The sequence below is a fragment of the Aythya fuligula genome, chromosome 3 (assembly GCF_009819795.1).
Source record: "Aythya fuligula isolate bAytFul2 chromosome 3, bAytFul2.pri, whole genome shotgun sequence".
NCBI classification, from domain to species: domain Eukaryota; kingdom Metazoa; phylum Chordata; class Aves; order Anseriformes; family Anatidae; genus Aythya; species Aythya fuligula.
Window position 1 is genome coordinate 105,993,774 of NC_045561.1, and position 20,687 is coordinate 106,014,460.

Genomic DNA, 20,687 nt, shown 5'->3' on the forward strand with positions numbered 1-20,687 from the left:
ATGAAGGATTTTACTTGGATTCAAGATAAGGAATTCTGATGCTAAGGCTTCTTAATATGATTTATAAGCAATAACTGAAAGGATTAATAATGACTTGAATTCTGTAATTGGCATCTGTATACAGTTGACAGCACAAAAATAGAAGTCTTACTTTAAAGACAATATAATCTAAACAGGTAAATCATCAGGGCTGCAAAGTTAAAAGCTTGTTACAAAGGACATAATATTACAAATTAAGATATTTAAGAGATATAACATATAATTCATATATATTCATATAAGACTATGAACACAAATGTTAAAAGTCCTCAGCTATATATATAAAAAAAAAAAAAGGGCAGACATGTTCTCTTCCTGAAACTGTACAGCTACTGACCCTGCAAAGATAAGATGAGGGGCTTTTAAACACTATTTTTCATTTCACTCTCTTCAGACTGTTTCAAGATGCTAGACATCCCATCAACCTTGATGCTAGACACGTTACATACTTGTAAATAATGGCAAAAACAAAAGCACATATTGAAACATCTTATTAAAAACCTTCATGTACCAGAGCAGCATTAAATGCTTTCAAGGGCAAAACCACAAGTGATATTGTCGCCAGTACACTATCAGCATTCCATTACTTCTAAACCTGGGTGGTTCTAAAAAGAATTCTTTTAGGTTGTGATTGAGAGTGAAATCTTCAGAGACACAGCAGAGTCAGGCTAGAATAAGTACTAAGAGGTGAAAAAGAATAATCCACAATTATTCAGCTTCCTGTATATGGCCAAGTGTGCACGTGCACACACCAACAGAAGTCAAGAGCAAGCAGGAGAGCAGAGCTGTGCATGAATAGTTTGAGGTACCTGATTAAAGGCAGGTTATGAACAGATCTCACCCACACTTACACAAAGAGTTTAAAAAAAAAAAGAGTTAATTAGTTATCTGTTTTGCAAGACATGCACTACAATTCAGAGACTCCTAGGAGGAGAAGTTATGCACAACACACTAATTATGCACAATTTCATCCAATAATTTTGCAGTAAAACATTAGCTTCTGTTTGAACTAGAATGGTTCCTGATAGACTTGCTCTTCTACTTAAGTAAACAAGTTAAAAATTGTTGACTTGTTTACAACTTTAAGTTAACATATAAACACAAGATTCGTATCTTCCTGGTAAATTATTCCCACCTACTGCTCAAAATGTAGCTCTTCCTAATTTCACTTTAAGATTCTACTTCCTAGGTCTTTGTGGTAATTAGAGCTTGTGGAATTTAGAGGTTGTTGACACATAGAACTGCTTCCACTTCCTACTCCTAATTAAATTCCTTTGACTGTGACTTGTTTAAGGCCAGGTTGAATGCGGCTGTGAGCAACTCGGTCTAGTGGGAGGTGTCCCGGCCTCTGGTCGGGTTGGAATTTAATTGGAATTAATTCTGGTTGGAATTACATGGTCTTTAAGGTCCCTTCCAACCCAAAACATTCTGTGATTCTGACTTCCCAGAGATGAGGACAATGATTGGGTAAGTTTCATACATACTCCTTTTCTTATTTTTTCCTTCCACACCCATTTTTTGACCACTGTTAGACACAGAATATTGGGCTAGATTGGACTTTGATATGAACCAGCACTAACATCTTTACGTACTCACATATCAATTAAAATCTTTGTTATGAAAACACACAGGGCCAAAAATATTTCATCTGCAGTTTCCAAGTGAAATTGAGGGAAGACAGGGACTCAGGTAAGCCTACCATTTTCATTACATGAACTGTGTACTCTCACAAGATAGCTGAATAGAAGTAAAATCCTGAGATGTTACAAAGAAAGCAAAGGTACAACCTTTCCATACATCATTAATTTTGTAACTGTGTAAAAAACTCTTATTCTGTGAATAAAACAATGGGTAGTTCTTCTTAAAGGAAGAGTCTTAATACTTCCATTAGTAACATAATCACCTCTGCTACCCTTTCTCTCTATTCACTGTGCACATGAAATAAGAACGTCTCGGGTTTCCTCTTTTTATTCTTTTATTTTTGTTAATTTTCATACTTGTCTGTTCTAAACTGTTTGAGACATTTCATCCGTTCTGTTCTATTGACTTCTTTCATATATAACAAAACTCAGTGCTATTGAACTCTAAATAATAAGTTAGCATTGAAATGGCCATGATTTCTAACACTGTGGTCCCTCACCTATTAGTAACTATTGGCAACGGAATGAAACAAACCCCAGATCTTTTAATTCTCTTTACCTGAACTGAAAAGCAAAATGGAGTTGAAATTAGATACCTTTTAATCTACACCTGCTTTGTATTTCCACATCCTTCACTTCTTATACAATAAGGACCAAAGTACTTAACTTTTCTTCTCTAACAGTAGAATTGGAGACAAATCAGCAGAAATGCAATGCTCAGAGACCTCAAGAATAGAAAAGATTCACAGTAAGAAGACGTTTGAACCCAACTATTTTCATAACGCAGAATTCCATCTTAAACTGAGCAGAAATCTGACTTTGGGAGAGAAAGGATCAGTCAATCTTGATCACATTTGCTAAGCCAATATTTGCTTTTGTAGTAAAACTCACAGGTGATAAACAACTATGTATTAAAATATGTATAAACAATTCCAAATTATTTGCAGATAATGAGGTTAAAGTTTTCTTGTTGATATATTTTATAGTTCTCATCTTAAACCTCATATATTCATGAAGTTCTTTCCCCAGTATTTATCAAAACTTTAGGCAATAATTTGATATAGTACCTTTTGCTCCATGTCCTAGCACAATACTGCCACATACAGAGTTAAAGGCAGTTAAGAAACACAGTTTAAAGAAAAACTATACAGCACCACGCTTTGTATAATATAAATATTCACACGGTTTTAGAATTAAATTCAAAAGACTTCCTAGAAGAAGGAATACTGCCAAATGACTAATGTGATGCACTGACATACACCACGTCAGCTTCCTCACTGAGCTTCCAGACTTTGTACTATAGTTACTTCCTGTTTTTTTGGAAGGGCAAAGACAACTTTTACTTTCGAAAATACCCACCTAAAGCTGTGGTTTAGATTATAAAATGATGGTTTATCCATACCACTGCAGAAGAAAAAAAATATATACAAAAAATATTCATATGTATGTCATTTGAGAAGTCCATCTATCCTTTTACATAGATGAGCTTTAGCTTCTCAGAAATGAGAAGAGGAACATTCATTGTAGAGGAACATGCCAATTTTAAATGCGATTTTTCTATCTGCCAAGTTTGTATGTAGATAATCCTACATCAAACCCATTTTGGGTTTTGATAAATGGAAACATTATAAGGTAATGAGTCACAGCTGAGAGATTGGTAGTTTTTAAAAATCTGTTCTACTAGGCTCACAGATGCCCCCAGGTAATGACAGGATTTAGTTCTATTTTATGAAAAAAACACTGTAAAAAACAAACAAACAAACAAACAAACAAACAAACAAAAAACCACCATGATCTCATTTAGAGCCTGTACAATGTTGTGGATAAAATTCTGTTATTTGAAGGAAACGTTTTTGAAGATATGCCTATGGAGTTACCCCATTTAACAGAGAACAACATATTTACTAAGGAAAATCTGTAAATCTGTGTTATAATGTAGTATGGTCCATGTTCTCCACTTAAAAAAAAAAAAAAAAAAAAAAATACCACCACCTCACACTCCCCCATTCAAAGTACTTTTCATTACCGTTACTAATGAGAATATAACTTGAGCCAGCAATGCAAAGCAAAGGCGTAATTCACTATCTCCCCTTCATTTGAGTTTAAGACAGCACATAGACAAGAGCTCTTGGTGCAGCATTACTCACGTCCTGAACTCACAAAAAGAATAATGACAGCATAGGACCTTGGAAAAACAGCCACTATCTGAAAGACTGAAAAGAAGTGTCTGCCATCAAAATGTTAATCTTCCTAGAGCAATTAATATGAAATTAAAACCAAAGTCAAGAGTTTTGTGTGACAAACTCAGTGTTCACAAACCATGTCTCCTACCCCAGAGGTGGGAAAACTCTGAGGTCAGACATTTTGTACTTTCTCCCAAAGCTAGACTCCACAGACTGCACATATTAAAATAGGATTGCGAGTGGTGAGCACCTCTGAAAGCCTGCTGCACACAGATACTGAAGGGATGTGCACGATGTCACAGGCCAAATCCTTCTCAAACTAAAGTCACTGAACAGGATAAGCAAGTTATGGGATTCAAGTTTAAAAATAAGCCAACCAAAAAGCCTAAAGGTAAGGGCTTAAACAAAGGCTTAGCCACATGTTGAGCTCCCTGTCTCATAGAAATACCCAAGAACCTTTTTCTTCCAAACTGATTTATATATTGCTTAATTCCTTATCTGCTTGACATGCAGCTCACTAACTTCTAAGAAATGCATATAGAGTCAGTAAACACAAGTGCGTTGCCTAATGCATAAAAATGCATAACTTGCACAGAAAATAAAATCCATTCATTTGTATTCTACAGGAGACTCTGTTGTAATCTGCACAGAGAAAACCTCTGAAGACCATACACAGATATTGAGATAGATAAGGGTGAATAAAGAAAAAAATGCATTTAAAAGATGTATATAGCTAGCTGGCTAGAATTTAAAGAGAAGATTAACATACATATAATTTAAAATATACATTAATTGTCAGTTAATATGAAAAAAATGGATCTGTGTAAATTATGGCTAAAAATAACAGCTATGCAACACAAGGATCTTAAAAACTTGTAAGCCATTTTACTTGCATGCACCAGCTATTAATCATTATTTCAAACCTCGCAGTCTACGTATGGTAAAGATACGTTTAAAACTGAAAAGGTGATAGAAGATTTAGCCTGAAAATAACAAGATTTCAATCCTTAAATGCTACTTTTAAATTTAAGCTGTTAAATTAGCATCAGTATTTTTCCCCATTATGGAAGTGGCTCTTCAGTTTACCTTTTCTGATTATCATGAGCATTAAGAGAGCAGTGTAAGCACAAGTTCCCAGTATTCAACTGTATGTGTAACTGCTGTCTTGATGATCAAAGTCTGCAATTCTTACTAATAGAGGAAAAATGATATTAAAAAAAAAAAACATTTTAATTTAAATGAAAACTTGTCAAAATGAATCCTTCCAAAATGTTGTTTTGCATATAGAGTAACATAAATTAAAAGAGGTATTTTTATAAAGAACAACCCACATTAAACTGAAACACCTGCCTTTAGAAACAACAGGTTGTTGATACTGACTCCAACTCAATGTCATATTTCACTATCTATTAAAATAAATAAATAAATAAACATAAAAATAAAATAAATGACAGACAATTATTTTTTTTAATGTAAGATTTCTCTATTTATCCATATTTATGACCTGGACCAGGAGCATTGAAAGTGCCAAGTGGATAGATACCACAAAATTATTGTTGCTGTACAAATTTAAATAAATGAGTAAGTCTATTACAGCCATAAAATGAATCAGAAACAAGTAAGCAACACAATGCAACACTCATACAGAATGGCATTACATAAGCACAGCAATTGGTGCTTTTCTTTTTAATTTGATGTAGTCAAAGTCATAGCAGTTAACAGGTAGTCACAGATGAGTCTCTATGTAATAATAATGACAACATAGTTAGATTCATAATTCTAAGTAACGGAAAAGAACATCTAAATGCCATATTCACATGGAATTTTAGGGTGATACCTACCCAAAACTAGGATTTATTTAAAAAAAGCCCTCATAAACATCAGACATTTACATTTTGAAAAGCTACAAGGACTAGCGTTTATATACACTGTAAAAGAGGTTGAATATGAAGCACTTGCTTTTCTTATGGAAAAAAAAATCTCTTTCAATGAATATGAACTACTAGAAATGCCTAAGAAGTAACAACTATTCAATGAATACTTGAGAAGGGATCCTTGGATGATACAGAGTTTACAGAACTCTAAAATAGCATCAGCGTTTGATGGAAAAAAACAGTTTAGAATGATATGGTAAAGAGTAGAATTTCTGCTGATTTTCTGACTGCTTTTTTGCTTACACAAATTAATGGATGCTTTTAGGGAACTGTCTCGTCAAGTCAAAAGAGCTTCACTGACTGAAATTCAGAGACCTGTGGTTAACGTACAGCTAATGTCAAAAGAGCAATCGAGGTGTTTGGATACACATACTGTTAATTTCCACAAGGACATCATATTCCTTCTCCAATTATCTCATTTCAAAGGTATTCTGGGTATCTCAGTAGGCTCAGATGGAGGTGAGAATAGAAAACAGACAGAAAAAAAATGGGGTGAGATAACAGGACTGGAATTGTTTACTTGGATTGAGTAAGCAACAGGAAAAAAAAAGTGGCAAGGTACACAGAGGAGACTGATTTTCTGAATTTTACTGTCCTATAAAACATGGAACAACAACATATACAAAATCACAAAGAGGTAAAAATCCTTCTACAGTGCCAGTATGACTTGCCTTCAGTGCTGTATGACCAATGCCACAAATTTAGAAAGTCATAACCTAAGGTTGTGTTATCATTTACCCATACATTTCTTTGCAACTTAATAACTCTGAATATCTCACTAGTGAGATATTAATTTTTCTAAAGCTGTGATAAAAGCACAATATGCAACTGTTTAAACCATTCCCCATCTATACATTCATTACAAAAGACCTATTACAGAAAGTGAATTATTCCACATGAATTCACTCCAGATCACATTTATCTTCCTCTAAAACAACCGCAGTAGCCATGGATTATCGTTCTACCTAAGGCTTGCATTGGAAACCATCATGTTCACTCAAGCTATACTGCTTCTCTCTTCACTTTGTCTTATCCATTTTACTTGTGCAGTTAATGGAAAATTTTTCATTTGCATCCTAAAGTATTTAATCAATCATACACACTACAGCAGTTTATGTTTCCAGAAAAAAAATACAATTTACATGTTTTCATATGGATAAATTGCATCTTCAAGAAATGGAAATTAGTGTTTTAAAATATTAATTAAAACTTACATTTAATTTCTTAAACCTAATTTTTATGCATTACCAGTAGAGAAACAATGTCTCTAGAATTATAAACATCATCTTAATAAATTTACTCAAAGTTGATAGGAGCATAAATCCTTCTTCTAAGTAAGCATGTTCCACAACAAAAAATGGCTGAGGATTAAACAGATACTGTTCCTTCACCTGTATTTTGCCAGATCAAGCTAAATGCAGGTCATTGCAATCAGAAAGCTGATAAATGCCTCCAGCAAAATGCCTTGGGAACTCTTGCCTCTTTGCTTTCCATATACTTGTGCTCCAATCTAGCTGACACAAGTACAGGCACTAGATAAAAGTTGGAAGTCATGTGACACAATTATTTGCATTAAAACCTTTCTTTATGAAGTCATGGAAAAAATACGTAAACAGATACATATTTGTCATACACTGGGGAAGAGAGACAAAAAAGCCAATGGAGACTTAGCTAAGAAAGTCATTACGTTAACGTAGGTATTACAAAGATGGCTGAGACACATACAGTGTGCATGCAACATACATGAAGGCCTATATGCAGGAACAGCAAATGTGTGTGGGGAGAGGGGCTGCACATACCAAACACACATTAATTTACTATTTTTCAAAGTTAAATTTTAAAAGTAACAGATAAAATAAGTAAGGTCCTAAAGTTACAATCTCAAATTTGTATTAGACATCCCTTAGAATTTTAAAAAAATCTTTTTAAAAGCAGATCTCTATACCCTCCAGATCACAAAAAATGTAACAATATGAGGGGAAAGGCTAAATGAGATTACCTTCTCTAAATGACAAAGCTATTTGCATTTAAGTAGTATGCAAATAGTAATTACATTTTCAATTTGCATAATAATTAAACAATCCTTTAAAGACCTGTCTTATATAAGCTTCACAATTGCTAACTTCTTGTCTTAAACTAACCCTTAGTTTACCTACAGAACCTTTACAGAACCACTGCAACTTCCTGGGAAAAAACCCTCTCTTGTACTGTAACTGGTCACTGTATTGAATGACTGTACACACGTAACCTGCTTGGTGTTATTTTGCATGTTAGACACTGATGCAAGTCATTACAGACGAGATTTTTACACGTGATATGAAAACAAATGTATTTCTCATCTTAGATAGATAAAAATCAAACTTTGATATGAACATTCTAAACCACATTTTTCTCACCTCCCACCCAAGACTTTTTTTAATGTACAAAAGAGTCGGTATTTTGACCCATATTTTTCATGCACCAGTTAACTAGAAAATTACAGAACCTGAAGAACTCAGATAAAATTCATCAAGGGTATTAAAACAACACATGCCTCCTCCTCCCAGTAGGATGGGATGCTACTGGAATGTGAATTAAAGACTCTCAAGCCTTTGAAAAACGAGGACCTCTGAATTTTTAATTTTGTTAACTAATCATTAGAGAACTGGAAATTGCTGTATTTCTGACCGTTTGATAGGTAGCTGCTTCCATAAAGTACATTTTTAATTTTGTAAGAGCTGGCCTGTTTCCCAGCAGCACATTGATTTGTTGGACCACTACTTACAGCACCTACAGCATAATTAAATATTAAGTCTCCCTTTGATGTATGCAAAGCCTGACTAAGAGGATTAGTAGACGCTCTGAGGGTGGCTTTCACACATTTTCTGGTAATTGAACACCGCAATATCATTAAATTTATCTTTACTCAATAGGAATTCACATACAACCTTCACAACATTTAGTGTCCCTTTCTGTATGAAGAAATGGTAGAGGAAAAGAGGGATCTTCTAGAAGCATGCCAAAAATGCCAAGCAAGTACAGATAGAATAGTCTGGAAGCAAGATCATGAACACATTTTTGAAACATTTACAATTTAAACTTCATTAATAAATCTTTTAAACACAATCCTCCAGTTAAAAACAGCATTCAGTTGTCCCTCGGCCATATTTTTTTTCCATAATGTGATCAAGGGTTTTACTACTTTGTGGGATGAGAAAGGATGACCAATTTAACAAAGGTGTGGTTGAGTTAGAAAACCAGATACCTACAGAAACAGACAGATATCTCAACATGTCTGAGCACACTTCTGAAAGATGTAATTCCTTACGTCTACTTTTGACCCTGGTTTACCATGGGTCAAATTGCATTTACCTAGCAATTTGATAGAACTTTCAGACTGTGCTTTAACTTCCCCTTCACAATGGTGCTTTTACATCCTCACACTTGAAGCACTCACCTGTGTATGAGAAACTTAATTAATGCTCTCCCAAAAGCTGGGATTCAAATCTCTCTTCACTTTTCAGCAGTCACTCAACTACTGAATTATGCAGTGTTATTGTTTTTGTAATGTATCAAGGATTATGAAATGCATCTAGCAAAAATACAGAGAAAACAGTCTGCAATGTGCTGTCTTATTATTGTCTCCCATTTGTTAATTCACAAAATGAACAAATTCAATCAAATAAGGTCATCGTTTCCCCTTTCTAGCACTATCTTCTAGACTAGTGTTTGACATCAGCTGACTAGAAGATAAAAAAAATAGTTTAGTTAATCACTTTCCTTCTTGGATATTAGTGAAGAGCTCTGAACTTCAATTACTGGTACCTAACAGAGAAACTAATATGACTGTTCTGTCTAAACCACTCATTAGTTATCTAGCACAAGATATTCACTCAAAACAAAGGGTTCCCATCCATCACATTTAGCTTGAACTGACAAGAAAATTAGAATTGTTTTTAAGTGTGTTCCAACAGGACTCTTATGATTGCACTCCGTAGCAGGAACTGGGGTGAAAAAACAATTATTTTATACAAGTATGTATAAGCGTAACTTTCACTATAAGAACTATTTTTGAACTTAGCTAAATACTTTATACAGAAAATTTTATGTTACAGCATTGTATGGCACATTTTTATTTAATTAGCTCTGAAAAGTTTGAGCTTACCTAGCACAATAGTTACAGTTTTTACTACGTGGCTTCTTGCAATACTTGCTTACTTATCAGGAAAAGAAGTTGAAGTGATCAACTGTTCTTTGTTGTGATCTAACAGGGTGCTGCTTATTATCAGTGCACTGCTTCCTTCACCAAAACCAGGTGTGTTTTTCTGCTCAAAAGTAGGAGTACTCTGAAAATCCATCACTTCAAAAACCAGAAATTACTGACATATAATATGGAGAGACCTAATCAGGCTGGAAAATTGGGTCCACAAGAGTTGTACTATTTTGCAAAGATACATGTGAAGTCTTGCACTTGGGACAACACTATCCCATGCAGCACAAGCCTGGAAGCAGCTCTACTGAGAGGGCCTTGGGGGTCCTGGAGGGCAGTGAGCTCCATGTCAACCAGCAGCATGTGCAATGAATTTGAGTAATTCCTAAAACATCACGAAACATAAACAAATAGATGTAATCTTTGTGTTATAAATTTATACAAATTTTGACTTATCAGATTATGGGAAAAAAAAAGTCGTTGTACATCTTTCATGATTCTCAAACAAGTGTAATGAGTCTCACAAGGTTGCCATCAAATACAGGTGTTTTTTTCTTCTACAGATATGGCTGAAGGCTATTATCTGCCTTTTTTTTAAAAAAAAAAAAAAAAAAAGAAAAAACATATTCTAGTTGAACATTTTGAAAGGTTTTTGACTAGGAAAGGGGGTTGCAGGCAATAGAAATGTTGACACAGGACACTGCATATTAACAACAAAAGAAACTGAAGATGAAGAAACCAATCACAGACATCCTAAGAGTGACTGCGGAGTTAAGTGCTGATATTATTGTGAATCCAAGAGAAAAAGCAATTTCTAAATGAGGCAAGGGATAAGCATTTTCTTTGAGATTATTATGGTGATTATTCCCTTGGATAGTCTTAGTAAAGCACGTAAAAAGTGCTTTTGTTTGAAATGAACACAAAATGCATTTGTACAAAGATTTTTTGGAAGTATTAAAAATATTTTAGCTCCACAAGGTTTTAACATTGGAGACAGAAGGGGAAAGGTGTTGATAGAATCATAGAAAAATCATTCAGAAAATTGATGTAAATTAACTGATTTTTAATAATTCTATGTGCAGCAATTGATACAAGCTTCAAAGACAAGATTATTTCTCCCTGATAAGCATTTTGTATATTTTCATTGTACCTAGAAGACTAAATGTAGAAACTCTGTAGTAATACATGCTTTCATATTAATAATTTCACCAAAAGGAGTTGTGAAATGTAGCAGCTAAAAAAAATTCACGCATACAAGTGTTGTTTTTTTTTTGGTTATTCATTAATATTTCCATGTTCTACTTCATAAACTCAAGCAGTTTCATGCATGAAAACCTTCACTATAAGATCCTTACTAGTCTTAGATTAAGTTTTACATATGCTTTAGAAAATCAGAGCTTGGTATTTTCTAGCCCTTTAATTCAGGATGAAAATGAATCTGACTTAGACTAGAAAGTTTGGACTAGAAGCACTCTGCCACTCTGAGTGAGGAACAAATAACAGATTAGAACAACTTTTTGCAAGAATGATTTACCTTATTTTTCCCCACTTCACACTGAAAAAGACTTAAAATTCTCACTTGGACAGGTTAAGGTATGAGCCTTTTTAAGAAACTACTGCCTTAGATGCTACCTCCTAAAAGAAACAGTAGCAGCCTCTAACTATGACCAAACGCATTCCCTAAAGATCGACTCTTTCCAGCTGAGCATGTCCCTAATATTCTGACTACACATTCATAGAATAGTATCTTAAGAGCCCAGAAAAAAAGTAACAAGAGCCAGTAATTCTCACTCTAATTCTGACTATAACGTCACAACAAATAGATAAAAAGGAAAATAAAAGTGACAAAATCGTCTGATAAGAAAGAATATGCAAATGTTGCGCTTAGGAACATTGTTTTAGTGGTAGACTTCGCAGCGCTAGGTTAATGGTTAGACTTGATCTTAGAGGTCTTTTCCAACCTAAAAGATTCTATGATTCTACGATAATATTAAAAATTGAAAAATTTAATGCATAACAGAGAGAAAAATCATTAGTGTTTGATCAAGCTTGGTATTATGTACTCCTGATCCCAAACAAAAGCTGAGGAGTCTATTAACTACTCTGTTTTTCAAAGAATCGCTATTTATTAGTGATTCAAAAGGAAGGTAGGATTAGTTCTCATACTGACATCCCAACCACGTACTACAAACTCACATTTCATCAGATAATCCCCGCATAAGAACGGTCTCATGCTACTATTTACAGCAGTCAGTTTTAATACCTTTGTTTCAAGCCAGCATGCTCTGAGAACAGCTTGTGTCCTGAAGTACACAAGCAGCTTGCTGTCCTCATCACTGAGATGGAAAGCTTGCTCCAGTATTTGCAATACTCTGATGCGAGGTTTCACAGGTAAAGAGTCATCACCACAGAAAGGTCTCAACCACTCCAGGAGGTCATCTGAAGAAACTACTTTCTCCCTGTAATTAAACAATACTGTGTTAAACAGACTTTGATAATCCTAATCAAAATATTACCTACCTGTCTTTTCAGAGTTGTTAACAACCACATTCAATACACAAACAATTTCATTAGAAGACTCATATACCATTCTTGTGTTACACACAATTTTCAACTTGTGCAAAAGCAGGATCCCTCAAAAATCACTATATGAAATACAGAGAATAGCATGAGCAGTATGATCATGCCCTACAGATGCCTGCATAGAAGCAGGACACTATCTCTCAAAGAGCTCACCTTCGTGAGACAGAAGAGAAACGAGCCCTCGTAAACCAGGTGCCTAAAATTAAGTGGTATAGGAATCTTTAAAAAAACAAAAATCAAGTAACCACATAAAGACCATAGAACTCCATCTATCCAAACAGTAATGTATTGTCTCCTACACTACCTTGACTGCCAATTTTATAACAACAATGCCAAATTTCAACATTTAAAAATAAAAGCTGTTTTATTGTGACTGGTCCTGATCAATGCCTATACCTGCACACCATCTGACCTTACATAAAACCAGCCTGACTGCTTGCTTTTCAGGTGTGACTTTTTTTTTTTTTAATCCAATGCTCAAATTCTCCTGTATTCTTTATTTTCTTACATATCCCTTTTTTACTTTCCATATACACAAATTAGTATCTCCTGTGGCTTTAGCTATTTGTTTATTTTCCTACATCATCATCTTTAGCAAAGTGGATTACTTTATGTCCTAACATGATAATGATTACAAAATGCCTGTAACTCCTAGAAGGTAAGAAAAAATGTTAAAAGAAAAAATAATATTTTTGTTATTTCTTGACTTAGAGAAATAAAAAAGCTATTAATAAAATTTTTAATTTTAAAAAGTGTATTATGCTGAACACATCCTAACCACGTGAGAGCATTTAAAGCATACAGATTACCATGAACTCAACCAACCAGCTATTTGCAGACAGAATAACGTGTTGGGTACTTTACTGGCTCTAAACTACCATGTAACATCAGTAAATGCTATTCTGATATTTTTTTAGTAGTATTTCAAAGTAAAGCTTATTTATTTATTTATTTAAAATCAAGAAAGTGGTTCCAGGTGGAGTGTGATTTATAACTAATGTTCTCTTATTTGTCTTAACAAGACAGATGGGAAAGTAATATCAGACAGAAAATACCAATTTAACCTGTCTTGCAGCTCTGAAATAATAAACATTGACAGCTTAGATTTTCAGATTGCAAGGATTTCAATTTTATTTAGTTTTTACATTGTCTGAATTATGTTGTTCAGTGCAGAACTTTAGCTAAATTAGACATGCCTCAGCTAAACAGGTGGCATTCAAACTGTAAATTAAAAGTTTGGGAATTAAGAGGAACTGTTTGAATATTTCTACAGTTTTGCAGACCTCACACCTGATACTTACACATGCTTTCCTTAGGAGAAGATTTATATTTTCTAAGTTGAATAGCTTAAGTTTAAGATAAGTAAGATTAACTTAAAAAAGAACGTAAATAGCTTCTTGTAATCACATCGATTTTCACTCCAGGTTATTGTTTTAACAGTTACATGTTGAAGTATACACCTAAGGACTCCAGAAAGTACCTCTTGGAATAAAATATTACCGACTCTCCCATGCTACCTTATAATGCTGTAAATGAGATTTATTGTAGATTTTGACGTCAGTCTACTTCAGTACCCAATGCTTACATAATACCAGTAGAAGAGCCTCTGTACTAATAATTTAATTGTTTTTGTTGGCTACTAGAGAGCATGAAGATTTATTTATTTATTAATTATTATTATTAAATACAAGTTTTTAATTTGTACAGCTGGAAAGAAAGTTGATTTTTTTTTTTTGTCTTCCTTGCCTTTTACAGAAAGGCAATGGGAAGTACATCAGTAAGACAGACCTTTGTATGAACTGAAATAAGGGCATCCATAAAAGAGAATTTAAAAATAGAGATGAGCATTTATGAAATTATTTCTGCACTATACGCCACAAATATTGGTAAGTTTGGCATCTAAATTCAGATGTTTAAAGTGAGTCAATATTATTTGCAAGCTACATAATAAACTGAAACAAAAAAAACCCTAAGTACTCTACTTCTAGTAGAGTCAGAGCAGAAATATCATTTCCTCAAATTATCATAATACATAGTTACATAATTTTTATGTTCAGAGAGTTGCTTTCTTCCAAATGATCAAGTAAAAGCTTCTGTCAGGCTTTGAACCTTGTAAGTGATAGCCTGTTCCAAATAAAATCCTAAGAAATAAAGTGTAAACACATTATATACACCCATGAAAAAAAAAAAAAAAGATCCATATTCAGTATTGTAGCTTCAAGGCTTTCATGAGAAGTATCTTTCAAAGCCTAACCAGGGAATCCATATAGTAAGTTCTTACCCTTTTTCAACACTTGCATGCACTGCAGAAACGATGCCTTCTAGGATTCCAAGTGGATCTTTCACTGATGTAGAAGAACTGTCATTTGCTCTGTTAAAGTAAGACAAAATTCACCATGAAAAGTCCCTAACACTGTATCTAAATCTGTACAACTGCAGGATACATATGAATTGTTCAGCATTTATGGAAGTTTTCTACTTTCCTTGCTTAATTTTGTGTCAAAGCAATACAGGGAGTAACAAGAAAAAAGTTGGAAAGATAAATACTAAAAGACATCAGTGAAATTGGAAAGAAAATAGAGATAAAATTTAACATTTATAACACAGAGTAGCATAGCAAAACACACATTTATTGCCTTAAACATCTCATCAGCAATAAGTAAACAAATACACATAAGCATCACCATCTTTTCTTTCCAAATATCCTCATACTGTATCATATTGGTTTAAACCAACTTGACTGTAACCTGATGTCAAAAGAATCCTTTCTGCCGATTCATGCTTACCAGAAGCAACAAAAGGAAAAAAGAGAAAAAAGGTTGTTCAAGAACAGTGTGTGGGAAAGGGGAAGATAGGGTGTTGTTCCACTGCCGGCTTATTGCGCATAGGTAGGAAGAGTGTGAATCACGCTGCCCATCAGATGTTCCAGTTAAACCATAATGTTCTTCCATGGTGAAAATAAATATTGGAAAAGTCATCCTGATAGGAGAAAAAACTTCACTACTAATGCAGTGGAAGTGATTTTTTTCTGCTAACATTTTCAGGGAAACAAATTTGAGATGCAACTCAGTGCTGAGAGAGGAAGAGATTTCACACTGGCATGCCAATAAATTACAGTGTCTCTTCATGCTTCAATTCAGTAGCAATGATGACTGTACTGAACTAGAAAAACAACAGTTTTGCCTATTTTAAGAGTTTGTCAATGCTGCATTGAAGCAAAGGAAGGCAAAAGCAAATAGTTCCAAAGTCAGTTTACTTAGGATGACTCAAAAACCCAGAGATAAGGTGTATTTTCTCTACCGTTCATCAGCATATCAAAGCTATTCTGTTACTAAAAATGTCAGCCTCTTACTATATCTCTTAAAAAAAAAAAAAAAAAGTCTAGAGTCTGCTGACTGTTGTTTGAAGCAAAAATATACTCTGTAGCTGACTCTAATTTGCAAAAAAAATTACAGTTTACTGCACTATTTCACAGATTTTGTGTCAAGAGTTATGAATTTTTATAATTTTGTCATGTATTATTTCAGAAAGGTAAATATTTTGCCTAAAAATGATTATACTGTATGGCATACAAACCTGAATTCTTAAAATCTTTAGTGTCTTCCTGTATTCAATATATTTTTTTAAAAACTTAACATGACTAGCACTTCAGTGAACAGCAATAGATTAAAAAACATGTGACTTCATTCAGAACAGATACAAGATAATTTGTTGTACAATGAAATCTAAACATTGTTTTACCTTACCATTCCTTTTGTGTTATTATACCACACTCACAAGTATGAAGTAAGACTGAAAAGATCATAACACCAGTCTTTTCCTCAAAAAATACTGTTACTTTGATGGGATCATCACAGAAGTGCTATTGTTAATACCAATACTGTCATATGGTAGTTGAGAAAATTTTAGAAGTGTTAAGTTTAAATTCATATATTTAAAACATCTTGAGAATATTTGGAAATAATCAAGTTATAGTTTATGGTAAAGAAATATCCAGGGTTCCAGATTCCCAAAGGGGGAAAATGCCTGTCCAGTCAAATACTTTGTTCTCAGAAAAGTCTATTTTTCCACAGAGGAGACACACAAGATCAGAATGCTCTGTAAAATGAAACAAACAAAATCCTCTACATTTAGATTACACCAGCACTACACAAATGTGCAAATCATAGAAAGAACAGCAGTATTAAAGTAACCATTCATTGAAAGTAGCATTAAAAGGTGGTTTCAAATTTGTTTTAAAATAAAAAAGCCAAGAAAATCTACAATATATTTCCCAAGTGACCAGAAATAAGACTGTTCATTAATGTCCTCTCCATAGGCTCACTTTACATTTTTCTGTATTATTTTTTGTGTTTTTTTTTTGTTTGTTTGTTTGTTTTAGTAAGTTTGTAATAAGAGGACATCAACAAAGCATATGAATATTGCATATCTAAAGAAAACTAAGGGAATATTTATAAAACTTACATACTAAGAAGAGAATGATAGTTACCTGAAATGGAAAAGAAATAAGGCTGCAGTAGGGACGGGCCATGGAGATCTTAGTAATTCTACTTACTCCAAATTACATTTAATGTCCCTATGTAAATTACATATGAAAGGAGAATGACTAGCAAACCTTAGCTTCTGGGTTTCTTTGCAGACTGATTCTGAACAGTCCTAGCACTTGCTTTACAAAAGCCCTTAATCTCTAATTAGACATGAGAGTCTGTAGCTCCTATGGCAACCAGGTTCTAAGCACTTCAAAAAACATGGGTAAAGAGAAACATATACACAAAAGCTGATGGACATTTCTGAAAACAGCAAATCACTGTTTCAGACAACACAGCTGTGAAGCCAGTTCTTGGGTATGGTAGATACATTCGTTTGCTCAAAGTTTAGAGTTCGTCATCCACAGACAGGCACTGTTCCACTGAGAGGGAGGCAAGGAGAAGAAAATAAAAAGAGGCAAATCTCAAGCAATAAATTAGAGCTATCTATACTAAAAACATACGTAAAAGAAATTAAATCTAGCACTTTTAAAAAGCTTAATATTGCCTGTACTTCCCAAAAACTTCCCGAGAACTGTTACAGAAACTAAAAAGAGATTACAGCCCATGAGACAAATATTGTGTCAAGTTTGTTTTGCTCTTACTGATTTAAAATTAACAGCTACTAACAGAATCAAATATAATTAATGAAGGATTATTTTTTTATACAGATTATACGCTACTTGATGCATGTTTTAAGCAACATACAATTCAGCATTCACCTCAAAACTCATAGGTATAAGCCTGGTGTAATTACACTGATAACGGCTTATTTTGATTTCAGTTGAGTTTCAGAAAAAGTGATGCATATTTAATCAAGTTCTTCAAATGCAACAAAGTACAAAGAATGCTTGAAAGGATAATAAATTAAATCCATCTAAGCCTTTTAACCTAATTATACTATTCATCATAAATACTTGATAATTCTTTCCTTTATCCAGCCTTATTTTTCTCTATTTTGTGTTTCTTTTAAATATCAGGAAAATAAGCAAGTAATACATTGTTGGTGTTATCATTCCAAACTGGGGAAAAGAAGCCATAATGTCAGTCATTTCTGTAAGAATTATTATCAAATTATAAGATACCAGGTTGCAAGATTTCCCTGAAGAACCCCTGCTCAAACGAGATGAGATGGTGAAAAATATGCTTTCCTCCTAAGTTAGGTGCTCAGTCTATTAAATACAAATTCAGAATTCCCACCAAACCTGTCCTGCTCATTGCCTGGTGAATACTTCCAAAATTTCACGAAACACAAAATCCATCTGAGCACAAAGGAGGCCATAATGTCTCCAACAGCTAAACTGCCTTCCCTGACTACATAGACTCCTAAGTAGAAGATCCTCACTCACGATACAAACTTCTCTTCGTCATCCATGAACATTCCTTAAATCATGGATCATGGATAGTTTCCAATACATGACACGAGTGATCTTGGTCATGGAATAAACTGAATCTTAGGTAAGTCTAATTAGACTATCAGCATTACCAAAACCTTCAGAATCCCATGATTTCTTCTGAAGAAGTAACTAATTTCTGTTGTTAGTAGCTTTTTTTTTTACTTTAAATTTTGTGCACAAGAATTACAGAGTCAAGGAAGATAAAAGCAGTTAACAGAACTGGACAATACTGCTTCTGAAATTATACCCTTAGACAAATAACTACATGTATGTTATATTTAACAAGAGTTACTGTTTCTGAGAATGTATGGCAGATGTTAAGCCTGTAATATTGTACACTATTAAAAAATGAAGGGAAGAGAGAGAAGAGAGAGAAGAGAGAGAAGAGAGAGAAGAGAGAGAAGAGAGAGAAGAGAGAGAAGAGAGAGAAGAGAGAGAAGAGAGAGAAGAGAGAGAAGAGAGAGAAGAGAGAGAAGAGAGAGAAGAGAGAGAAGAGAGAGAAGAGAGAGAAGAGAGAGAAGAGAGAGAAGAGAGAGAAGAGAGAGAAGAGAGAGAAGAGAGAGAAGAGAGAGAAGAGAGAGAAGAGAGAGAAGAGTTCAGTTGGACCTTCAAAGGGACCTTCAAAGGGACCTTCAAAGATCATCTAGTCCAACTGCCTGACCTCTTTGGGGCTTACCAAAAATTTAACTGTGTTATTGAGGGCATTGTCCAAATGCCACTTGAATATCAAGAGGCATGGGACATCAGCCACCCCTCCAGAAAGCCTGTTCCAGTGTTTGACCACCCTCATGGCAAAAAAAAAAAAAAATTTCTGATGTCCAGCCTGAACCTCCACTGGCACAGCTTTGTGCCATGCCTTCATGTCCTGTCGTTGTTTACCAGGGAGAGGAGAACAGCACCTTCCTCCTCCTCTGCCTCAGGAAGCTGCAGAGAGCAATGAGGTGAGGCTGCACCAACGCTAAACACAGGAGGAGAATCAGCTCTTTTGACCAGCTGGCCATGATGTGTTTGATACACCCCAAAATGCAGTTTCTTCTAGCTGCCCAGGGCATGTTACTGGCTCATGTTAAGCCTCCTGCTGACCAGCACCCCCAGATCCCCTTCTGGTGAGCTGACTCATCTCCAGTCTGTACCCATGTCTGGCATTAGTCCATCCCAGCTGCAGAACCCAGCAGGAAGACAAAAATAAAATAAAATTAAAAAAAAAAAAAAAGTAATTTTTCACAAAGGCAACATTTTCTTGAAGAATCTTCTACAGTAGTCAGTCAATACTTTAATAACAGAAGATATTTTACTGTGTTTGAAGGGGGGTTGTAGTTATGAAACTGGAAGGAAGGATGCATATTTTCAGTCACAGATGTGGTGTGTCTCTGCTTAAGTTTCAGGTAAATCACAGGCACTACCACATTTTTTTACATCTACACAGGCCTACTTCATTTATGGTCCCTGTACCTTAATTACATTCCCTGTCACCATAGCTACAGAAAATCCAGGCAAACTCCAGTTCAGTGTTATAACCCTACAAGCACTACTCTGAATGTTAATTGTCAAAGGAATTTCTTTTCTGCAAAACCACTACATAAAATAACTGCACTGTATAACATATCAAAGCTCAGGAAAAAAAAAAACGTGAAGAGTTTTCCCTTGAAATGTTACAATTACTGAAGAATAATTCAGCTTTCCAGGTTCACAGGCAAGACTTTTTCTTTAAACATATCTTTTTGTCCATGAACCCTGAAGTTAAAGTGTTGCACAAAAATGCTGTGGTTAATGTGTTTTGATTTGTGTTATGGTCTAGCTAGAAAGCTAATATCTGAACATAGGATAGAGATGCATACAATTTCATTCACAGCAATGGCATCAAAGCCAGCAGGCTTAAGAGATGACAAGTCACAACCTTTCTTTTAAATGCTCACTATATTTAAAGAGACTCTACCTTATAATATTATCATCTTGCTGAATTTTGTAAGAGGGATAATATTATTTCAAATATTTTTTTATTCTACATTGGCTTTTACTTTATGCTTTTTACCACTGTAGTAGGCAAACTTTCCAGACTTCATTATGTGACTACTACCTACCACATGACTTTCATCTCATCCTGTTGCACAGAGACAAGTAAATTAACTGGGCCATCTTGTTTCATAATATTTTTATTTTTTTTAACATCAGTTTGTATTTATAAAGAAGAATACT

General features: G+C 34.3%; 1 protein-coding gene across 1 annotated transcript in view; it reads right to left on the minus strand.

Moving 5' to 3' along the window:
* Positions 1–20,687, minus strand: part of NBAS (NBAS subunit of NRZ tethering complex) — a 185,922-nt gene that overhangs the window by 36,503 nt on the left and 128,732 nt on the right. Inside the window, exons 47-48 of the mRNA XM_032184498.1 lie at positions 14,850–14,939; positions 12,249–12,444 (exon numbers count right to left, since the gene is read on the minus strand). Coding sequence (XP_032040389.1) covers positions 12,249–12,444; positions 14,850–14,939 — 286 coding nt within the window. The remainder of the gene's footprint in view (positions 1–12,248; positions 12,445–14,849; positions 14,940–20,687) is intronic.